Here is a 23369-nt window from a genome sequence, read left to right as displayed (position 1 = left end):
TTCATATTTTTATTTCCAACAATGCAATATTCTCTCTTAACCATTTGCACCTATTCTGCTAAGAAGTATCAAGGCAAAGAAGAAAACTCGGATGTTCCTTGTCGGAAACGTAAGGTCTTGCATCTCGTGTCCCAGTGGATTGCTCTCTACAAAGACTGGTTACATGAAGACGAACATTCAAAAATGTTCTTAAAGGTAATGTAAAACTTCGAGAGATTCTTTGATGCCGAATGAGTGATTTTTTTCAGTTATGTGCTGCAGAAATCTCTTTTGTAGGTGGCAGTCATGCATTTTTTTTGTCCTATTCAAGCTGTGACTCAGAATATTAACTTGTTTGGATTTTTGAAGCCTGATATTCTGTACATAGATAGAAATTTTTTTTTAATTGGAAATAAGTCATTTTGAAAAAAATGTAGGCGGCTGGTTTAACATTTGCTAATTTAAGGCTATTTTATGTAATTCATGGGAATTTTGATTACAGATGAAATAATTAAGGTAGATAGAACATATCTAAAAGCTTGACACTTGGGGCGCCTGAGTGGCTCAGTCCTTAAGTGTCTGCTTTCGGCTCAGGGCGTGATCCCAGAGTCCTGGGATCGAGCCCCATATCAGGCTTCTCCGCTGGGAGCCTGCTTCTTCCTCTTCCCCTGCTTGTGTTCCCTCTCTCACTGGTTGTCTCTCTCTCTGTCAAATAAATAAATAAATTCTTCAAAATAAATAAATAAGATAAAAACTCGACACTATTTCATATGTTGAGATGTATTCTGAGTTTGAACTAACCAGTTCCATATACACAATATTTGGATAAAACATTATTTATAATTTTAAAACTATATTAACAAGACATACATTATGAAAGTTTTTCATACCATGATGTATTTTGAGAATTTTAAGCAATAATAACTTGCAAAATGGGTACTAACATAGATTTACATTTGGAATTAGATAAACTGATGTACTTTTTCTTTCTTTCTTTCTTTCTTTCTTTCTTTCTTTCTTTCTTTCTTTCTTTCTTTCTTTCTTTCTCTCTCTCTCTCTCTCTCTCTCTCCCCCCCCCCCTCGGTCCGTCCCTCTTCCTTCCTTCCTCCCTCCCTCCCTCCCTCCCTCCCTCTCTTTCTTTCTTTTCTTTCTTTTCTTTCCTTTCTTTCTTTTCTTTCTTTCTTTCTTCTCCATGCCCAGTGTGGAGCCCAATATGGAGCTTGAACTCACAACTCTGAGATCAAGACCTGAGCTGAGATCAAGGGTCAGATGCTTAACCGACTGAGCCACTCAGTCGCCCCTGAATAAACTGATATGTTTTTCTAATCGTCAACCGGCTGTAATACCTTTTGAACACAGATGATTCTATGGAGACAATATATAGACAGTTGGATTCCCTCGGCCACCAAAATCATATTAGCTATGCAGGTTAACACAGAGAAAGGGTAGAATGGAATTCGAGCAGGGAGCAGGTCTACTTCAGAATAGACAAGTGTTCAAACTGATTTGCCTTTCATGAAGGAATTCGCTTTGATTTCAAAAATCAGGTGTCCTTTAGACATCCAGTTAAAAACTGGTTTAACCAACTCTGTGCCTAAACTAATGTCATTTTCTTTCTTTCTTTCTTTCTTTCTTTCTTTCTTTCTTTCTTTCTTTCTTTCTTTCTTCCTTCCTTCCTTCCTTCCTTCCTTCCTTCCTTCCTTCCTTTCTTTCTTTCTTTCTTTTTTTTTAGGATTTTATTTATTTCTTAGGGAGAGAGCATGAGAGAGAGACAGCACAAGCAGGGGGGACAGCAAAGGTGGAGAAAGAGGGAGAAGCAGGCTCCCCGCTGAGCAGGGATGACCTGACCCTGATGTGGAGCTCAATAGTCATGGAAACCTTGAGTTGCCTTCCAGGTGTCTCTGAGTTCCCAGCATTGACTACTTATGGCCCCTGAAAGCTGTGGGAGAGCCACGCAGTTGGGTGAGGGGCTAGGAGGCAGAATCCCACTTAGGATCTCACTGGTACCTGGTGTAACCCCCTGCATCATCCCATATGCCACCTATTCCCTCAACAGGTTAACCACTGTGTGAGTCCTAATCCTTACAAAATAGGCATTTCAGCCGCCATTTTTCTTTCTCCCCTGACCCCCCAGACCATATACAGGAATGTACTGGATGATGTGTATGAATATCCAATACTTGAAAAAGAATTGAAAGAATTTCAGAAGATACTTGGAATGCACCGTCGTCAGTGAGTATTTAATTTTCCATTATTACAATTAATAAAAGAAAGCAGCCAATGTGATAGAATTCGAGTGTCTTGCAAAGTTCATCTTGGACACTTTGAATCTGGGATCCCTTGATTCCTTAGCTTTTCTAGTAGTGAATTGTGTATTTTGTTTTTATATCAAAATGAATGAACACAAAATCAAGCTTACTGCTATTTTTTTAACACTGTTTGATACAGTAGAAACTAACTGAGCCATAAGAACCTGGATAAATAAAAACAACTCTTTAACAAGTTATTATTTAATCTTAAAAGTGTAAATATTAACTTGTCACTTGAGGGACTCATAGCTGTCTCTGATAGAATAGGAAAAGTTTTAGAAATAGGTTTCAGCAAGTCATGAAGCATTTTTAAAGCTCCATTTTACAGATTCCCTGAGGTTTCTTTATCAATTTAGAAAGATTAAAGAAAACCATTTACTCCCTGACTTTTGGCAGGTGTAAGTATCCCCGAGGTATCTGTCATTAGTCTTTCAGATTGCCAATACCTGACTTACCACTAATTCTTCTTATTAATGTTGGTGAATGAAAACATCAGGTCATTGTTCAGTTTTCAGATAGAGCTGCAAAGTTAATCTGAAAGGAAAAACTGTCCTCTGATTTACAGTGTACTTTCTACTTAGTAAACATGAAACGCATGTGTCGTCAAGTTGTGAGAAACTTCTATGAAGATTTCAGCAGTCCCAGAGGCACTTCTCATAGAAAACGTTAATTCAGGCCTTTCCGATGACTAATTTGAGACTTAAAGCCTGACCTAATTTTAGTAAAGAGAGATCCTTTTGCAAATTAAATGTCTATATAAATTAATTTTAGGGCGTAAACAAATCGTGTCAGCTTTAGTCCTCAATCATGAAAATCACACATTTAGAAATTCAGAAATGAGACGCAGTTTAGGACAGTGTTAGAAACAAATGTTGGGAATTTGGGTGATGTTCCTTCGTCATGGGCTACACCATAATAAGTTCTCAGCACCGAAGACTAGTATGAAAATGGGAACAAATAAATGAAACAGGAAAGAAAAAGAGAGAAAACCTTTACATCAAAATAATCCCCCACATAGAAGTTGGTCTCTGCCATAAGGCAGACCTGCTCACTCTTGGGAAACCTTAATTCATGGTTTAATATATTTGAATGCATTCAGTACATTAATGGAACTTAATACATCCCGTTAAAAAAACTTAACATAAAATGGGAAATAATAGATTAAAATGAGAAAATGATATGATATGACTCTTGCCTCTTTGGTAAAAGATTATGAGATATCTCTAGATTCTGGAAGAAGATTTGAGCTGGGGACCTACAGAATGTCCCCTACTTCCACCACACGTGTAAACATTATGGAAAACAGGTGCCTTGGCTGACTTAACCATCAAATAACAATAATTTCACCCAAACCTATCAGTATATGAGAAAGCTGAGAGTTTCTGTGCACTGAATAAATCCAGTTCTTCCTTCAGCGCTCACTTTCTGCGCCTAGGAAGTAAAATACACCTGTTGAGCAGTTAGCCTCTTTTCTTCCTTATTCAGTCGAAACCCAGAGCCCAATGTCGAGGGTGTTATACATAGTGACCTAATGAATACCAGCTTTTATCTTTCTGAAAAGCAAAAACCTCTGCCCATTGCCTGAAAATTAGTCTTCTGTGACAATTACTGCATTATTCTGGGTTTGGGACAAAGACTGATTTCTTGTCATTTCCCTTTCAGCACCGTAGATGAATATTCCCCGCAAAGGAAGGTGAGGCGGACCTTTCTCTATCCGAAAGGGGGCCATCCAGTTTGGAGACCTTGCTTTGCCTCACTTGGCATTTCTTCATAATTAAAATGAATACTGCCTCAAGCCGACCAGGGGCAGGCGGGGAAGCCTGGGGCTGTGGCTTACTGCGCTTTGCTGCTTCACTTCGCTTTGCCCGTGCTGCTCCAGATCGAGATCGGGCGCTAGCCACGTGCCCTTGACTTGACATTCTGCATGTTTTTGGAATCTCAGTTTCCCCAGTGTTCCTAGACTGATATAAATTTGAATTTGAAACGTTGATGTAAAAAAAAGAAAACAAAAACACAGGCAAGAATCTTGACTGCAGGGGTGAGGAAGTCTAGTGATAAGCAAAAGGTTTGTACTTTTCAACCCGACAGAAAGAAAAGGAGGAGTGTATTTCCTATTCACCTTGAAGAGGAAATGCAAAATGAGAAGTCAGGCACAAGTTTCGTAGAAGCTGATCTGTCAGGTGGATAATCATAATGAATAATGGAGCTATGTCCCTTAAGCAAGTCATTGTGCTGCAGCAGAAGTATGCAACCGTCTCGAAGTTGCTTTATGCAAAAGCATGGCTAATGTTGGGTTGTCTCTCTCTAGAGAGGAATCTGTGGATGTTTGTAGTAGCCAGAGGTTCAAAATCGTGCCAATACTCTCCAGCATGTTGCGGGGAATAATTATAGGAGCTTGTTGCCTGCGCCTGGCTTTGGCCAAGGTCTGTTACGTTGCTCAGAATCTCTACCTCCACGTGCATTAATAGAGGCGACTCCCTATTGATTCCTCTAAAATTGGATGGGTGGATTTCATATTTAAAAAAAAAGAAAGAAAGAAAAATTGGCCAGCTCTTTTGGAACATGTTGTAAACAGCTATGGTTTTCCAAAGGGCAGGAATGCATTCATTCATTGTTCTCTTTCTCGCTTCTCACAGAATAAAGCCCTTTTCCACCAATTCAGTCTTAAGGAGAACTGGCTCCAGCATAGAGGAACTGTGACTGAAACAGAGGAAAGTGAGTGTGATTTTAACGAGGGGGAGGGGTAGGTGGAGTAGCGGTTAATCACCCTCATTCTCCAGCACTAACACATCAGCCTGCCTTGGACCATTTCCAGCTGTCACACCCCTGTGACAAGTATGTTCGCACTGAATATGATGCTCTTTATTTTCTTGCCTTGAGTGTTGCTGTTTTCTTGATCATACACCAGTGTCTCAGGGACCAAGGACGTTTTTTATTTGGAAGGAAGGAAAGAAGACTTCGAAGAGCCTCTTTACTTTCTTGGAGAGAGGTGCAAAATTGCCTGGAAGGTACCCCCTGTTCCTCTTGGCTGCTGTCTCCCTTGATCTGTCAGCCCATTGCCTGGGACTGGCTGGAAAGTCCACTAAAGCCAACGGACGGGGCTTTGGTGGGGTCAGTCCCTGAGATGTAGAGAAGAGACTCTTGGCGAGAATAGTGGAAAGAAGGAAGTGCAACTGAAATTCCCCGCAAGGCAAGGCTTTTCCCTCGGGCAGTGCCACATGCGCAGTCTGCCCATGGTCAGCGCTCCCTTCTGCTCCCTGGCAACAGGGCTGGGGACCCACTATGAAGAAGGCTGTTCGCACCGTAGGGGGCGGGGTGGGGGGGGTCACCCTTTAGCCCCCTGACGGTGTTGCCTTCTGTGTTACTACCTTGTAACAGAACAGGAAATGGTTTCCTCCTGTTTTCATAAAGGTCGAGCCAAGTGCAGAGCCTGGGGAGACATTCACCTATTGTGACTAGGAAACTTCTCTTTGAGCCCACCTCTCTGTATGTGCTGAAATTCTAAGTGTGAGCGTTTCATGTCTGCTCAGCTTCTCACATACTTAAACAACAGAGTGTCACACTGATGCTTCTCCTGCTACATAGTGGTTGTGGAAGCTGGGAAAGAAATGATCTTACCTCCTGGGGCGCCTGGGTGGCGCAGTCATTAAGCGTCTGCCTTGGGCTCAGGGCATGATCCAGGCGTTATGGGATCGAGCCCCACATCAGGCTCCTCTGCTAGGAGCCTGCTTCTTCCTCTCCTACTCCCCCTGCTTGTGTTCCCTCTCTCGCTTGCTGTCTTATCTCCTTCAAATAAAAAAATAAAATCTTAAAAAAAAAAAAAGAAAAGATCTTACCTCCTAATTCCTTAGTTGCTGATCCTTCAGGCTGATTTGTCTTACAGTTTAACTGGATAATTTCCCAAGCTGAGTTACAAACAGTATAAGTATTTCGAGACCCCTGGCCTCTTTTTGTTCATCAGTTTATTAAGCAGGTAGTAAACTGTCCTCGTATTCAGTGGTTTGTGCACTGGATCTTGTCTTGCTCAAGAATTGTATTTTTCTGTGGAAGCAAAAAAGCTTTTTTTGCCTCTCATGTGTCAGTTGACAACATATAAAACAACCGTTTGTTAGAGGCTGTTGTTTTAGTGACACACCCAACCAAACCAAGACCTTCCGGTGGCCTGTTCACTTTGAGGTTCCTACCTGTAAACTCATAGTTTTTCTTTTGCTTCATTTGCCTTTCTTTGGAAACCATCCTGGGTTTATCTTTGTGGGGCCATTTAAATTGCATGTAAGCTTTCTCTAGGAACTACACTCCCCCTTTGTTTTTTATTTTTTGCAATACGGCAGAGAAGAATATCCAAATGTATTATCTTTTTGAAAGAGCTAGTATTTTATAATTCAAAGTAGCTGCTGTAAGAAACAAGCAATGTATCAGTTATGTCCACTGCTATTAAACAGTTTCTACTCTCAAATCATAAAGAAAATTTTTTCCAGGACCCCGAGTTACCCTGATAGTGATGATGTCCTAGTAATAATTATTTGCACTGCAGACAATAAAAAGGAAATTTAAAGGGCTAGAAATGTGGTTTCTGTTTGGAAACCAAACTCACCCCCATCTTGATCAGGGACATCGTTATTAAATGATCAAGACGCCTGAACACAAAAACCAGGGCAAACTGGCAGATTTTTTAGAGAAGCTTATGAGAACTCTAATGGCAAAATGTGGTATTCCTAATTGAGCCACTGCGACTGTCCAGAAATGGAGTGTAAAATAAAAATGTGTGAGTTAGATATCTTAATATAGTGCTTTGAGAAATGTCAGTAACCCTCCAAGAAGGGGCTCAGAGCCCCCCATTCCGCTGTGCCGTGGTCAGGCCGTCTCCACCATGAGCTCATGCTTTTGTGACATGGGTCTGATTACGGTTGGGAAGCCTACATCCTCAGCCTGCTCATTCACCAGCTTTATAACGTCTGTATCTCCTGTGTGGGCAAGCACACATTTCTATGTGGATGCCCTCAGGCACCCATGTGCAGACATAAATATGTAAATCGGGTTGCGTGGGTTTTATACTAAAGAGAGTAGGAAGGGGGTTGCCTTCATTTGCAAAAGTCCGTACCTCATGGCCACAGCCCTCTGTTGACTAACAATTCTTGCGTTGTGTGCAGTTTTTTGCCACGTGTACATTATGGAGCACTCCTATGTCAGTGTGAAGGCAAAAGTTTCCAGTACCGCGCACGAGATCCTGAAGGTTGTGGCAGAAAAGATCCAACATGCGGAGGAGGATCTGGCCCTGGTGGCCGTCACGTTCTCTGGGGGTAAGCTGTTTTCTGTCCTGGAATATTCATCTTTCACTGGATCACCTCTGAAAGGAGGAGAGCCGACATTTTTATAGAGTAAACGTGCGGCTTGTCCCTTCTGGGTCCGCAGCTGGATGACCACAGTAACAATAAGAAGCTGCCTCGCAGAGGCGTTTCCATGACAACAGCTGGATACTGTTAGATCCTGAATTTCCTCCCCAAGAACTGAATAAAGGGCCATGCCAGTGTTTTGAAATATATTATAAAGCTTTTCATATTTTATACTCTAGATAAGCCCTCTATTTTCATATTTAAATTAACTTGGGAAATTGCTAAAGGATGAAATTACTTTAGGAAGGAAAAAGAAAGACAGCCTTGAACTAGTCATATTGCTGGCTGACAGTTTAATACTTAAAAAAGACTCCCCGTTGAAGGAAATAAAAACTCCAATAAGCTGAAAGCTCGCAGGCAGCGTTCTTTCAGGTGGACGTGGGGAGCGAGGTCTGGTTACAGCTTTTCCTTCTGCTGGGCCTTATTTATCCTCAGAGAATGGTTTATTGTCTGTTTCGAATAAGATCACACAGATTACAAGCTGACACTATTGATCTACGTGACCTGAACAGACCCCTTCGTTTTCACTGGGGCCTGTCAGATCTCAGTGTTGCTGGCCTCCTTTTTGGCTTACAATCTTTATTTAATATCTCATTAACCCTGAGAAAAATACAAAGAAAGTGACTTAGCATCAGTAGTTGAAAAATGGGAGTACTGTGTGAACTAATCAACCAGAGATGGGGCGGGGAGCAGAAAACCTGCGTTCCTGTTTACCCTTTGTTATCATGCTGGGGGAAGGAGATCAGGATTTAACTTGGTGTTAAAGCATTTCTGTGACAGAATCTTCTGTTGCTCTGTTACTCAGAAGCAGATGAAATGGTCCTATAAGCTAGTGGATTACATATGCAAACCGTATAGCCCTTCTCCCTGGGCCTAATGAGAGTCTCTCCTCCCTCTCAAGGGGCCCTAATTGTGCATCCCATCAAAACATTATCTAGAGAAAAAGAGCAAAAGTGGGAGAAACAGCTGGACTATATGAATTTTAATCAGAGAGTGTTGAATTTTTAATAAAATATTTAAAGCATTCCAGATAGATATGATAAATGTGTATTATATTAAATTTTAAGTTACCAAAAATATTAAATGATTCCAAACAATATTACACTTCATCAAAACCAACATTTGCCTCTCAAGACAGTACCATTACAGAAAATAGTCATTGGGTCCCCATTCTGGAGGAAGAAGGACCCTAAGTGAACTTGGTAGCATGACTGAGGCCCCTCTCCCTTGGGGCTGACTCAGAGTCAGCCCAGGGCCACACATGAATCTGGAAAGTAATGAGTAGCTCTTTTACTACCAATATCTGTTTGATGGCCATGAAATACTGTTTTTACACTCTATTAAATTAGATCCATCAGGGAGGCCAACGTCATTCTAATGTGTATAGACTCATTGCTAATCTTCTCTAGAAATATCAGCTTATCTCTTGAATTATCCCACAGATTTGGAAATGTGCCATTATTTCCCATCAATTAGTACTTTTGTCTGTTAAGAACCTTTCTGCCCGTGGCTTGATATCCTCCAAGCAATAATGCTTAATGAAGAAAAAGAAGGAAAAAAACAGAGTTTAATGTATTCCTTGCTCTAGTTACCTAATATTCAGTAAATAATGTTTTGAATACTACAAAATGAAATGACGGTGAGGTCTACTCTTATTTTCTTTTTGTCAAAGAAAGTTTTAAAATGTTGCAAATGTTGTAGGTGTTGTGGATTTTTCTAAAAGGACTGGTACTGTTATCCTCATGGCTTTCAGTAGGTTTCTAGCTCTTTTATACCCAGAGCGGGTACAATGTATGTAGTAACAGAAACCTACCTACCTCGTTTATCAGAGCTTAAAATTCTATGAGCTTTTGTCTTAGAGAGTATAGTGACAAACCTGAAAATAAGAAAAAAAAACATTTCCCAGAAAATGGAAAAGTTACTGTCGGAAAGCCATGGTAGGGTGCCTGGGTGCCTCAGTCGGTTAAGTGGCTGCCTTCAGCTTAGGTCATGATTCCAGAGTCCTGGGATCAGTCCCGCATCTGCTAGTCAGGGAGTCTGCTTCTCCCTCTGCCTCTCCCCACTGCTTGTGTGCTCAGAGCTCTCTCTCTCTCAAATAAATAAATAAAATCTTAAAAAGAAAGGGGGGGAGGGAGGAAGGAAGGAAGAAAGCAAGCAAGCAAGCCATGGCATTTTATTCTGTAGCAAGGGCAGAATGGCTCTCACAAATTCCAATGTAAGGTGGACATGGTCACACAGGCTTGCAAGAAATTGTAGCTAGAGAAAGAGGGAGAAGAGGTGGGAGAACTTCAGAGCCCAGCTGTGTGGGACCATTTACCACATGTCAACAGCCTGACATGAAAGTGCTATTGATCTTTATAATGCTGGGCCATAAAGAATATATTGGATTATCATTTGTGTACTCTGTATTAAGCAGAAATGTTCAAAACAAAATTTGGCCTTTGAACTGATTAAGTTATCTAGAAAAAGATACATGGACCAACCATGTATGGGTAACTAAAAAGCTGAATTAGAAGCTGATTATGTTACAGTGCACTAGACTTGAGGATAAGTTTAGTCAGTTCCCATCTGCAATTTGTAGTTAGGAGGAGGACATTTTTCTACAAAGAAGGCTATTTTGTTGTAAGAGAGCTCCAACGATGGTAGAAACGTGGCTGACAGGAATAATTTGTAATAAGGGAAATAGAAGAATACATGAAAAATACTCGGCCTCTCCAGTAGTCAAGAAATTTAAAATAAACTGAGATTCTAGTTTTGGTTTTAGCTAAATAGCAGACTTACCGCAAGAAATGATCAGTGTTGGTCAGTGTAAGAATTTGAAAGCAATTTGGCAATTTGTATCAAAAACTTTAAAAAATATTCGGGGCGCCTGGGTGGCACAGCGGTTAAGCCTCTGCCTTCGGCTCAGGGCGTGATCCCGGCGTTATGGGATCGAGCCCTACATCAGGCTCCTCCGCTGTGAGCCTGCTTCTTCCTCTCCCACTCCCCCTGCTTGTGTTCCCTCTCTCGCTGGCTGTCTCTATCCTGTCGAATAAATAAATAAAATCTTAAAAAAAAAAAAAAACCTTAAAAAATATTTATTCCCCTTTGACCTAGTAATTCCATTACTGGGAGTCTATTTTTAAAAATCATCTATGAGCAGCCAGAGATTTATGCATAAGGATGTTGACTTCAGCAGTGTATATTATGGCTGCTATAATAATAGATCCCATTTATCAAGCCCCTGTTATGTGCCAGACCCCGTGCTAGTATTTACATATATCTTGCCATCTGATTGATATGACAAACACATTGGAAACTATTAAATTGGTCAAAATAGAGGAAAGATTACATGGTGGCATAATGGACTGTTATGTAGCCAATTAAACATGACATACATAGTTAATATGACAAGTGGATAAGTGCTTATAATAAAATCAGAATATAAACCATATATGGAATACCTGCAAATGTATATGTATGTATGTATCCATACTAATTATGAACGCCTATGTGTAAGTAATTGCAATTATATGTATGCGTAGATGTTGTTTACACACATTTACATCAAGATCAGAGCAAAAACGTATTCAGATGTTACTAACATTACCATCCTATGGTTATCATACAGTGATGGGATTGCGAGTGAATTTTACTTTCTGCCCTAAACTGTTCTGTGTTCTAAAAAAGTAACTAAATATTGTAAGAGGGAATTGCAAAGCCTTCCACTTCATGGTTATTGAACAGTGAGGTCCACGGTCCCATTGGTGCCATTGCACGGAGGATGCAGAACTGAATTAAATCTGCATTCTGTTTATTTAATAAAGAATAAATGAAATAAATAATAAAAAATAATAAATAGAAATATTTATTTTTCTTTGGCAGTTTTCACTCTTTAGATATACTGTGTATGCGTACACTGTTCTTGTGTTTCTAATTACTCTTTCTTTCTTTTTTTTTTTTTAATAAAGAAAAGCATGAACTTCAGCCAAATGACTCGGCCATCTCCAAATCCCTTGAAGCATCTGGTCGGTTATATGTCTACCGAAAAGACCTAGCTGACACTTTGGTAAGGACTTTTAGCCTTTACTTGAAACACAAATGGCAAACAAAGCCATATTTTTGTATGTTTTATAATGAATGTTAGAAAAACACATCAAACTGCTTCCTCCTCTAGCCAGCAATACACTTGGCAAACCCCACTGCCTTTGCAAATCAAAGACGGTACACCTTGGGGAACCTCAGCCTTTCTTAAATCAAACCTGCTTCTCTCTGGGCCTCTGAAACAAGGGATATGAGAGAAGTGACCCACCCTGTCCATTAATCTTAATTCCGTTCCTTCTTTTTTTGGTGGATATGAGGAGATCCGGCTGAGCCATGTACCCTGTGCAGATTTAGGGGGAAAGAGAGTCTGTCTTGTTTCGGTCTGTTTGGTGCACTTTGATTGTACCATTCTCTGGAACAAAGGGTCAATTATCAGCCTTCCCCATGTAAGAAGGGCTCATAACAATGGTATATCGGATGCCAGTGAGGAGTAAGACTTTGAAGAATGTAGAACCCATGCTGTAAGTTATTTTCATTTCAAATATACGAACATTTACGCCTAAGCAGATGATACGTCATTATTTCCTAAGAACCTCAGCCTGCGTTTGCTCTCTGCATGGTGGGATCAGACCTCAGCCCCATCACCTATAAAGAGCGGGCTCTGCCAGATCATGGTGGTATCATCTAGAGCCATGGTCCTGGTCTATTCAGGGAGCCGTCACTGGGATGGTTCTTTCTAGCTGACTCCTGTTGTATTTGTCATTGAGGAATGTATATGCCACATGGGTTCACCAAAACTGCTTATAATAAAAATATTTTATGTAAAATTATCTACAAGCATCAACCTACCAGAATACTAATCATTGTCATTGTTTGCACTTACTGCCAGACAGTTAGGTGCTGGGTAATTTACGTACAGTATCTCATCTAACATTGCCAGTAACCCAGTGACGTTCAGGGAGGCTGAGTAAAGGAAGTGCTTCCTGCAGCCAAGTAAGGGAAAGTGCTCGGACTCCAGGCCAAGAATATTTGCCTCTGAAGCTCTTACACGTTCCTGTCATTTGTATGTGATGAGGGAGCAAAAGCAGAGGGAAACTTCCGTCTTACCTGGGCCTTTCTCCTTTGAGTGTCCGTCAGCACGTCACGGGTTCTGTGTCTGTCCATGCTGTAATTCCATCAGCAAATGTGACAGACAGAATACCACACAGCATCCTCGAGTAAACAGTGAGACTGGCTTGACTTCAACCCTCCCTGTGGAGGAGGACAATCTGCCCTGTAGCTTCTGTGGAGCTCCTGGGTGACGGTGGAGACACACACTCTGTCCTCCTCGTGCTCCCCACAGACTTCCTGGCAGTTCCCTGGTGTGCACACCCAGAGCTCCTCCTACCATCGACCAGGGCCAGCTTCAGAGGAGTAGACTGCAGGCCTAAGCAATGTCCTTGTGGAGTAAATGGGTGCTCTCAAGTACATTTCCAGATGAGCCGGTTGCCTTCCTGCCCTCAGCTGTTTCCACCACCAACTCTGCAAACTGCCGGAGAGTCCCCTGTTGGAATCATAGCATTCAGTGTTTTATCTCCAAAAGATTTCATTTGAAATGGAATACTGTAAGGGCAGGATAGATAACATGTGGGACCACTAGCACCCGCTCCACTTACATATGGAAGAGTTAATCTTCTCAGAAAGGGGGAATTAGAGCCCTGAGTGAATGGGTTAGAGAAATAGAAAGTGTTTGTTGGAGAGGACCGTAGACAGCCTTGGATAACCAGAGGGCAGTACCAGGGCAAAGGTGCATTTAGGGAGAAAGCAGGAGGGATAAAAAGCCAAGTGAAAATATCCTTACATCTCCAAATTAGTATGCAGAGATTTATGTTAGTTCCCAGCTCTTGGCTGTCCCACGGAATGCCTGCAGTGTAGTGGGCCATCTATCTGGTTCCAGACTAATCAGGCTGTGAGAAACGTGGGCTTTCCCCCCACTCAGCATTTGCCCACGCATTCTTTCGGTCCGCCCTCATTGAGCTCCCCCCTATGTCCCACTCTCGGCTAAAGGGATAATTTGTACCTTTCCTTGCACTGAAAAGAATCCAGTCTGTGGACAAGCTCTGGGAAGATCTTTTGTCATTTGTTTTTATTTTTGTTTTGTTTTTTTCCAAAGTAGGAAACCTTTTCATAATAGTAAAATTTGTAAAATGCAAATAATTTTGCAGTTTTAAAATAGGAATTAATGTTTGGAACCTGAAATACACCCTTCATCCTGTCATGTCAGTTATTTTTGCAAAGTCCCATGCTGGTTTTTTTTTCCAAGTCATTAACAATTTTAACATCATTAACTACTCAAATCCAACCCCTCAAATGGGAGAATGTTTTTTGTTAAGAAAACGCTAAGCCAATGTGGGGCTCAAACTCACAACCCCAATATCGTGTGCTCTAATGCCTAAACCAGCCAGATGCCCCTGGAGAATTTGTACTTTAATTAGAAAATATCAAATATTTTGAAAATATGCCAGATAATTTTTAATAAATGAACAGTGACAAAATATTTAAAGTTTTGGCAGCATTTAATAATTCCATGCCAGATTTTAAGGAAGTATTATTAGCGGACTCATACCTATTTGTGTAGGTAAAGCAGCAGATTCTTAAAATAATCATCCGCCATGGGGTATAAATGAAGTAACTTTTTTTTTATTTCTTGTTTAAATTTTTATCACTTTCCACAGGCATTTTAATAAAATTTGTAAATGTGTGTCTGGGATGAGGCTTGTTAAACGTATTTCCTGTAAAAGCCGTGTCTGTCTTTATTGAAGTGCACCATGACATTTCTTTTGTTTGTTTTTATACTAACCTGCTGGCACATTAATTCTTACCAGAAGCCAAAGTGATTTCAGGGCTTTCGCTTTCATTATGCTGTCTGCTGGGGCAGTGTTTTATAATCAGATTTGTGGATGCGTGCACGTGTGTGTGTGTGTGTGTGTGTGTGTGTGTGTGTGTGTCGGGGGAGGGGCAGGCTAACTCAGTGAAGTATCATTGATCACATTCTACTGTTTCCAAGGCTGTTTTCCAAATTGGTTGTAACTCAACCAAAGATGAACAGACCAGGGAAAATATTAAGTGCACTCAGACAAGATTACTTTCCTAATCTGGGCTTCTAGTGGCTTTCTGTGGCCAGCCAGTTCCGTGCCAAACATTTGGGAATTACTGAGGATCCTTTTGCTTCCGTCTGTTGGTTTAGAACCCATTTGCAGAAAATGAGGAATCACAGCAAAGGTCGATGAGGATTTTGGGAATGAACACTTGGGATCTTGCTCTGGAATTAATGAATTTTGACTGGAGTCTCTTCAATTCAATTCACGAGGTAAGAAAGGAAGGAGAAGGTAAGATAAATGCTAATGTTACTTTAACTTTGCATTCTTTTTGAAGAGTACTTGTATGTGACTTGGTTTTAAGAAGACCCATCATCTGGTGATGCAGTTATGTTTAGGATGCCATAGCGCAAAAGATATTTGGGGACTTTAAATACATTGAAAGACTGACCCAAACCTAGGAAAATCAGAACACATGATCATGCTTTATTTGCTCCTGATATAATCATATGTGTACTGTAGTATAAAAATGCTCTATTTTTATATGTGTGAATACTTACGTATTTGCATGTTTATGAAGCTCTAATGGGGCTGAAGAGCCGTTTTACATGCGACAACTTTGATATCGATACTTTATTTTTTCCATAAAGTTCACAGTAGTTCTCCAAGAATCGTATTTATGCACTACCAACATACACATTACAGTCATTCTTTTCCTCAAGAACATTCTATACATTTAGACCCTGCTGCAAAACTTTAAGTACTTTCTTGAAACTTTGGAGATATATTTCAGATTTTTATGTTCATCAGCCCTCCCTTTGGAGACAGCTTAAACATTTATAAAATAATAGATTAGGGGCAAAATGCTACTGACAATCTAGGAATAAACGTAGCCAGCGGAAAGGCTCACAGGAATCAGGAGGTGAGAAATGAGACCGCTGTCTGCAACCTGATGTTGCATTTGCTTTGCCATGTAGTGAAATGTTTCATTACAAATAGCCTTTCCTTCTGCAGAAGCTCAGGCCCCCAACAGAAGCTCAGGCCCACCTTGGGGGCCTGAGCTTCTCTTGCATTTTGGAATGTCTTTTCAATGGCCTCATTGAAAAAATTCCAACATTATAATCTAAATTTAAGCAGTTAGTGAACTCCTTCAAGCTAAATGATTTGTGTCTTTGGAAATGTTAATAGAGGAGGATGTGTCCCTGTTTGTGCTGCTTTCTCAGTGGGAGCGTGGGAGTCACTTCTGGAAAGTGTGCACGCCCCTTCGATTAAAAACAAATCCGTTGCTCTGCATGTGATCAGCCTATATAAATAGTCGCTCGTCTTGCTCAATTTTGTAAATTTTGACCTTACCCTAATCTCACTCTCTCTCTGTTTATGATTTTACTGTATCTTTTATCCGTGGTTCTCAAAGAGTGGGTACCCAGACCAGGATCAGCAGCACCACCTGGGAGCTTGTTACAAATGCAGGTGTGGGGCCCCCACCACAGACCTACTGAAGGAGAAAATCGGGGGGCTGGGGCCCAGCGAGCTGCTGTAACAGGCCTCCAGGTGATCCTGGTTCACACTAAAACTTGGGAAACCCCTGTGGAAAGAATGTACGTACACTAGTGACAATCATTTCCACTTGGTTTTGCCCGTATAACAAGTTCAGAAAGTTCGACTTTGATTCAGCCTGTCATTTAAACTTTAGAACTTCTTATATTTTCGTGTAAAACTGGGTCATCTGCACATTCTAAAAATAAAATTTTTGTGAGGATGCTAGGTGAACAGTATTTAATAAGGCCTCTCTAAAACGGCATTGTTTCAAATTGAATCTATTGTTATGTTCTCGTGACACGTGATGAGGTGAGAGTGGCTACCTGAGGTCGCCTTAAAAATGGACTTTTGCATCAGCTTGTCTTTGTGCTAAAGATCAATGCGGGTGTGCATCCCTCTTCTTGCAGCAAGAGCTGATCTACTTCACCTTCAGCCGGCAAGGCAGTGGGGAGCACACGGCCAACCTCAGCCTCCTGCTGCAGAGATGCAACGAGATCCAGCTCTGGGTGGCCACGGAGATTCTGCTCTGCGCTCAGCTGGGCAAGCGGGTGCAGCTGGTGAAAAAATTCATCAAAATCGCTGCACAGTGAGTTTCTGGTGGTGAAAAGCGCAACTCCTCTCTTCTCCTTGAGAGAGTCCATTTTTTTTCCTTGTGATAAGAAGGGTTAGGAGGTAAAAGTAGAATATTGAGTTAAGTGACCAAATGATTGAAAATATCTGTTCTTGACTGTTATGCCTTTGCCTTTGAAGTGCTTGTACTTTGAAGTCAGTGTCAGAGTACCGGACTCAGGCGCTCTGCTCTGAGCTGCGGGAAGGTTAAGCAGCCAGCACACGCATGCTCCATCCCGCAGCTGAACTGCAGTGTGGCCAGTGAGCTACAGCGGGGCTGGCGAAACGGGGAGGACGATGTTGGGGGGGGGGGGGGAGTAACTGCAAATCAGATGCATTCTAGGATTCTGTTCTTGGCTGCTTGATATCCACCGGGCAAACTTCGCAAACCTCCTCCCCAGGCCCAGCCCTGAAGGGTCCCATCTGACCTCGGGGCCTCACCCACTGGGTGCGCTCCACACTGCAGCCACTCTGAATGGCTGTCTGTCCCATGCACACCATCCTCTAGGCCTGGGCATGGCGTTGTTCGCTCTGCCCAAGTGACCACTTCCACCTTGCAAATTGCTGTCATTCTTTAAAATTTAGGTCAAATGTTGCTTCCTTCCTGAAGCCATCTCTGACTTTCCGATGCAGGGTTAACTACTCCCTTCCCCCACTCTCCCTCACACATGTGCTTTTTCCCTTTTAACTTTTTTATTCTATGTATTAAACTTCAGTGTTATATAGAATCCCTTCACTTGGCTGTGTTAGCCTCCAGAGGACGGGGGCCATTACTAATCAAACATTGTACCTGATATGCCTGATGCAGAACTTGGTAAATAGCAGGGACTCAGTAAAGGTTAGTTGAATGACATTTTAGTAGCTTTCTGAGAGCATCGCTTAAAATACCAGATTTTTAGTACCCCGAGACTGCTCTTGGGACAGCCTCCCGACAGAAGTAGGCAGCATGAATCAGAATCTTTCCCACTTCTTTCTATTTCCCATTTTATTTCTCCTTTGTCTTCCAAAACAGTTTTTACATCACACAGTTTTGGAGTTTACAGCAGTGTAATATGTTCAGGAACTATGTATAGGTCACTCATTACTTATACAGATCCTTGCAGGGGAACCATAAATTTCCATGCGGAAACCAGACAGACCCAACACCCAGTCCATGCCACTGAGGAGTTTGCAACCTGCTGGAGGGGATACTTTGATAACTCAGATGGCTAATGTGCAAAATAGAACGGGGGGGGGGTGCCTTATTCTGAGATCAAATTCTACTGGGGCTTTGGAGGGGGAAGCTTGTATGCTAATGATGTGGAAAAGGAGGATTCGAAAACATGTGTGAAGGAAGTAGCATTCAAGGCTGTATTTGAATTCTGGGGGGAACTGGACAGATAAGAATTCAGAAGTACGGACTCTCCACGGGGGTGAACCTCCCTGGAGGAGGGAGGCAGAGAGGTTCCGTGGAGGCAGACAGCATATGTCAGGGAAAGGAGCCTCATCCAGTTTGACCAAAATGAAGTGTTATGTGTACAGAAGTTGTGGGAGATTGATGTGCAAAGGAAGATAAAGCCAAATTGTGAAGGATGTGGAATGTCAGATCGAAGAGTTTGGACTGAATTGATAAGACAGGGATGCATTGCAATTTTTGTGCGGGAGACTGACACCATCAGAGCTGTCCCTCAGGAAGGTTGATCTGAAGGTAGCACGTAGGCTGAACTATAGGCAAAGAGACCCCCCAGAAGCCAGGGTATCTTGCTTACCTAGCAAGAGATAATAGAAGTACCCGGCGTGGTGTTCGGTGTGACTGGGAATGCAAGGAGAGAGATACAACAGATATTCCTAAATCTTGGACAGTTTTTATGGTGAATAGTCCCTTTTTTTTTGGCCAGTGCATTCCAAATGACCTGTGAAATTTATAAAGGTGAGGCTCTTTTGGATAAAAGCTTTCTTATAAATGCCAGTTACTTGGAGAAATGGGACATTAATGTCCCAAGGAGTAAAATGACACCACACAGCTTAGTTCCAGTATGAGATTATATCTATCCTCAGGGAAATGAAATATATTCACATCTTCTCCATATGCCCCATGCTCTTGAATTATTTACTGTACTGGTCTCTCTATCCCTAGCCCATGGAATGGAATGCCAACAGAAACATAAAGTTAAATTCCTCATAATCACACTAGTAGGAATAACCAAGGGAAAACAGTAATTTCCATGATCATGAAGTGTCTCCCCTGCCTAAGGCATCTATTTGCATATTCATGTTTCCTTTCCTTCTCGCCCTCCCCATCCCCCACCTCTGTGGATTGAGTGGAGTTTATTTCCTCACACAGACAAAGGAGTGTTTGCTAAACTGGAATGTTTCAGTGTCAGTCTGTTCTTATCATGGAATGAATGAACCTTGGTAACAAAGGATTCCAGACCGGATTGGTATCCAATATTTGTAGTGTATCAATTTGTCTTCTAGAGAAATCATTTTTTCTTTTTATAGGTTCAGACGTTAGTTATATGTGCTTTTTTTTTTTTTTTTTTTTTTTTGTAAGTATGACTACAAAAGAGATCTGGGCCAGGAAAATTGTTTATGGGATCTAAAAGATAAAAGGATGAGAATTCTATCTGATACTCCAGAAAGAGAAATGATGCCAAATAAAAAGGGGAGTAATAAACCTTTTTATAATGAATAAAAATAAAACCATTTCCCCAAAAAGTCTTGTTTTCAACTCCAGCAAATGCTGTCTGAAAGCCTTGCTGTATCCTGGGTATTTGGGTGACAGGCAGAACATACAAATGAAATGGCTAGATCCTCTAGCTGTAAGGAATCTAAAGTCTAGTGAGGAATCACAGGACCATGGGGCTTCCATCATGCACTGAGTGGGACGACCTGGGAGTCAGAGCCTGCCACGGAGGTGCTTGTGGCCTAGGGGCGGGACGGTTCTCCCCCACCACAGAGGAACCTGCACCTCAAGTTAGCATACCAAGCCGTGGAGCTGCCTCAAGTCTGTTCCGGCTGGTGTGAACTTTCCAGGGGCTGAGGAGACAGAAGGGGAAGCAGGGTCAAAGTATGGATCCCTTTAGTCACCGATAATTTACAAAAACAGGTGGATTTCTAAATCATTGACCCGGAGGCATCTTGATGTGTTCATTCATGGAATATACCAAACAGCGTCCACCCAGGAGAAAGTCGGTAGAAACCGGATGAAGGGGCCAGTTAGACTGAGTTTCGGGTCCTCTTGCTGACCCCAAGGCTGCAGGCAGGGCCAGACACGGGGCAAGGAAGACCCCGAGAGGCACAGCTCAGACCCGTGGAGGCTCAGTGGCGAGGGGCCGGCAGGACGGTGTGTACTCCAGATACTTCGGACCCTAGGTGTGGAGGTAGCAGTGCCTTTCCACATTCCTCTATTAGTGGGGATAGAACTTCCCACACGCTCCCTGGTGGGACCTTGTCTGGAGTCCAGGTGCAGCTGGGGGCGGGGGCGGCCCTGGGAGCAGCCCACTTAGGGAGGACCTGCCAGCCCACAGCCAGCTGTGTGTGTCTCTCTGGAAACAGCCCTGTTTTCCTGGCTTTGAACTAGATACTTTCTTACACGGCCTGTGCCACCAGAAAGCCATACACTTTCTGGAGACAGTTGTTAATATGTGTCCAGAACCTTTTAACGTTGAGATAGCTTTTTTTTTTTTTTTTAAGATTTTATTTATTCATTTGACACAGAGAGAGAGACAGCCAGCAAGAGAGGGAACACAAGCAGGGGGAGTGGGAGAGGAAGAAGCAGGCTCCCAGCGGAGCAGGGAGCCTGATGCGGGGCTCAATCCCAGGACCCTGGGATCACTCCCTGAGCTGAAGGCAGACGCTTAACGACTGAGCCACCCAGGTGCCCCGGGATAGCTTTTGACCAATCATGTGATGAATGAATGTCTCACTTAAATAGAGGAACCATAAACCCAGTTAAAAAGTTTCATACACAGAGATACTCATTGTGGCATTCTGTATTGAATTGAATTGAGAATAAGCTGAATGTTAACAGTAGGGGAATAAGTAAACAAATCATGAAATGTGTTTTTGATGAAGTTATAGAGCCATTCATGATGATAGTGAGGAATTCATACTACACACTATCACACAGTACGATTGAGAAAGCAGGACTCTGAGAAAGCACACACCCTGTCCGCAAGTTCCGTGGGAGGCCCTGCGGGGATGTGGTGGTAGAGAGGGCATCTGGCCCCAGCTGGTACTTTTCATGCCCCAGGTTACACTGTTAAGTGCTTTCATATTCCTTCATATTTATCAAGTTAGAGTAATTTCTTAATGTTAAAAACTTGGCTCAGAGAAGTGGTTTTTTTAAAATGCCCCAGATAAAGGAGTGTCTGGAACTCACAAGGTGTCCTGGCTGACCTGGGAGACCAAGCCCTTGCCACAGGCTTTGAAAATGAGGAATTTTGACCAATTAGGTTGAAGGGCATGATTGACATTATGCAGAACAGATAAGCTTACAGAGTGACTGGAGCTCAATGTGATTTTATTTTGCATTTTATTTCTTCCTTTTTTTCTCTAAATGAGATACGTGGGACAGTGTCCCCACAATACATGCCGTATTTTACATAGATACATATAATACAGTAGCTGTGTGGTTGATAGCAAAGAAAATGGGTCTGAATGTCATGGGAGGGGGAGCTTGGACTGGTGAGGGGTGAGGTGAGAGGGGTTTGTCTGTCAAAACGTAATGACAGCATCCTGAGTATGGAGATGGGATAAGAGAGCTGTTACAATGAGAGTATGCTATATGTAAAGAAACATGAATTCAAGAGTTTTCAGTTGAAATTGTAAATGCATCATCCAAAATAGATTTTTTAAAAGGAGGAATCTTTTGAAGTGTCCAGAGGATGTCTGGAGCACAGATCTTTTCCTAGAGGTAAGAATGAGCTGGAGTGTTTGAGTCTGTCACCTGTGTGAGAAACATTGGAGGGGATACCACCAACCCCCCCACACGCAGGGGCACTCAGTGTGTGTTGGCCTTGGAGACAGAGTTCAGCGCCATCCTGGACATTGAACTCTGTGGCCCAGGAGAGTCTTTTCAGTGTCATCTTTTGCAGTCAGCCCGCAAAAGGGTGTTGCTCTAAGTACCTTGTGCTTTCTTTATTCCACAGCTGCAAAGCCCAGAGAAACCTGAATTCTTTTTTTGCTATTGTGATGGGTCTCAACACTGCTTCTGTTAGCCGGCTGTCACAGACCTGGGAGGTGAGCCTTGGGGGTCCACGTGGAAAGGGGAGTGGGGGCTTAGGGATAAATGAAACCGAACGGGAAATGTTCCCGCGAAAGGCCTCTCTTCAAAATAAATTGATTTAGATGGTTTAAATGAGTTAAGTACTACTAGGGGAAAAAAAGTTAAAAATGAATGTGTCAGGTGGGACTCTTTTGATCAAATGGTCTTCAAAATGGTTCTTTTATTTATATAAAATACAATACATGAAATATATATTATATATGTGTTCGTATACATAATATATATGTATACACACAGACACACACACATATATGAAGGAAATAAAAATTGTAAAATGCTCCACAGCTAGAATTTGTTTTCTGCTCTGCTGCCATGATAGTGTGGTCCCAGTCCCTTGTTGGTCCTTTCAAGAGCGGGGCAGGTGTCCAGAAGCGGATTTGCGGAGGTGCTAATGAGTGTAAGCTAGGCCTCTCTCTTGCAGGGCCCCCCGGCAGTGTGTTCATGTGGTGATGTGTATCTGTATAAAATTTGCAGAAGTAAAGTAATTTTGTATTTTTTTTAAAAGAGGGCCCACAAAGTGTTAAGTTTCAGGCCTCGCAAGTCTGGGCTCTGTCCGTGTTGCATGACAAAGGCTACCTGGGTTCTAAGATGGAGAGGCCCACTCAAGTTAACCCACGTCCTGGGACACGGACGCTAAGGGCATATGTGGGAAGAGCTGAAACTGGGGCTTCCCTGAGTGTGGCCAGACACAGACTGAGGGCTCTGGCCTCTCCCCTGGCCCCATCACCTTCTTTCTTTGGGCTTTTGTTTGTCTCTCTCTCTCTCTCTCTTTGTTCCCTGCTGACTGGCTACCTCGCTGAGTGTACCATTTCTCTCCCTCAGCCTTTCTCTTGTACTGCCAAGGCTGCTCCCTGATGGCCCTGACCTGCATGTGTCTCATGCGGCCTCCTTAGCTTCTCTCCAGCCCCCTCAGCTTTGGCTCCTGTCACTACTCCATTCTCTTCATGGTTCCCAATTCTCACTCCTGCAAGATAGGCCAACTATCTTTGTGTGTGTGTGTGTGTGTGTGTGTGTGTGTGTGTGTGAGTGTGTTAGTGATCTCAGCACAGGGCTGTGAGCATCTTAGGGATTCACTTTCTTTGCTTTGGGGGCCATTCTCTATTGGAATGCATGGTGGTGACCTGAGGGTCAGGGTCAGTGCTCCTAAGAGGAGTGCGAAAGAAAAGAAACG

General features: G+C 42.4%; 1 protein-coding gene across 5 annotated transcripts in view; it reads left to right on the top strand.

Annotated features, from left to right (window-relative positions):
- RAPGEF5 (Rap guanine nucleotide exchange factor 5) overlaps positions 1–23369 on the top strand; it is a 235100-nt gene that overhangs the window by 193735 nt on the left and 17996 nt on the right. For all 5 annotated transcript variants that reach the window (XM_057304209.1, XM_057304210.1, XM_044387067.3 and 2 more), the window contains 9 exons: positions 51–195; positions 2114–2211; positions 3951–3981; positions 4925–5003; positions 7439–7588; positions 11632–11729; positions 14931–15053; positions 16728–16906; positions 22062–22152. In XM_057304209.1, the coding sequence (XP_057160192.1) occupies positions 51–195; positions 2114–2211; positions 3951–3981; positions 4925–5003; positions 7439–7588; positions 11632–11729; positions 14931–15053; positions 16728–16906; positions 22062–22152 (994 nt within the window). The remainder of the gene's footprint in view (positions 1–50; positions 196–2113; positions 2212–3950; positions 3982–4924; positions 5004–7438; positions 7589–11631; positions 11730–14930; positions 15054–16727; positions 16907–22061; positions 22153–23369) is intronic.

Source organism: Ursus arctos, unplaced genomic scaffold (assembly GCF_023065955.2).
Source record: "Ursus arctos isolate Adak ecotype North America unplaced genomic scaffold, UrsArc2.0 scaffold_3, whole genome shotgun sequence".
Taxonomy (NCBI): Eukaryota; Metazoa; Chordata; class Mammalia; order Carnivora; family Ursidae; genus Ursus; species Ursus arctos.
This window is presented reverse-complemented; position numbering and strand designations above follow the sequence as displayed.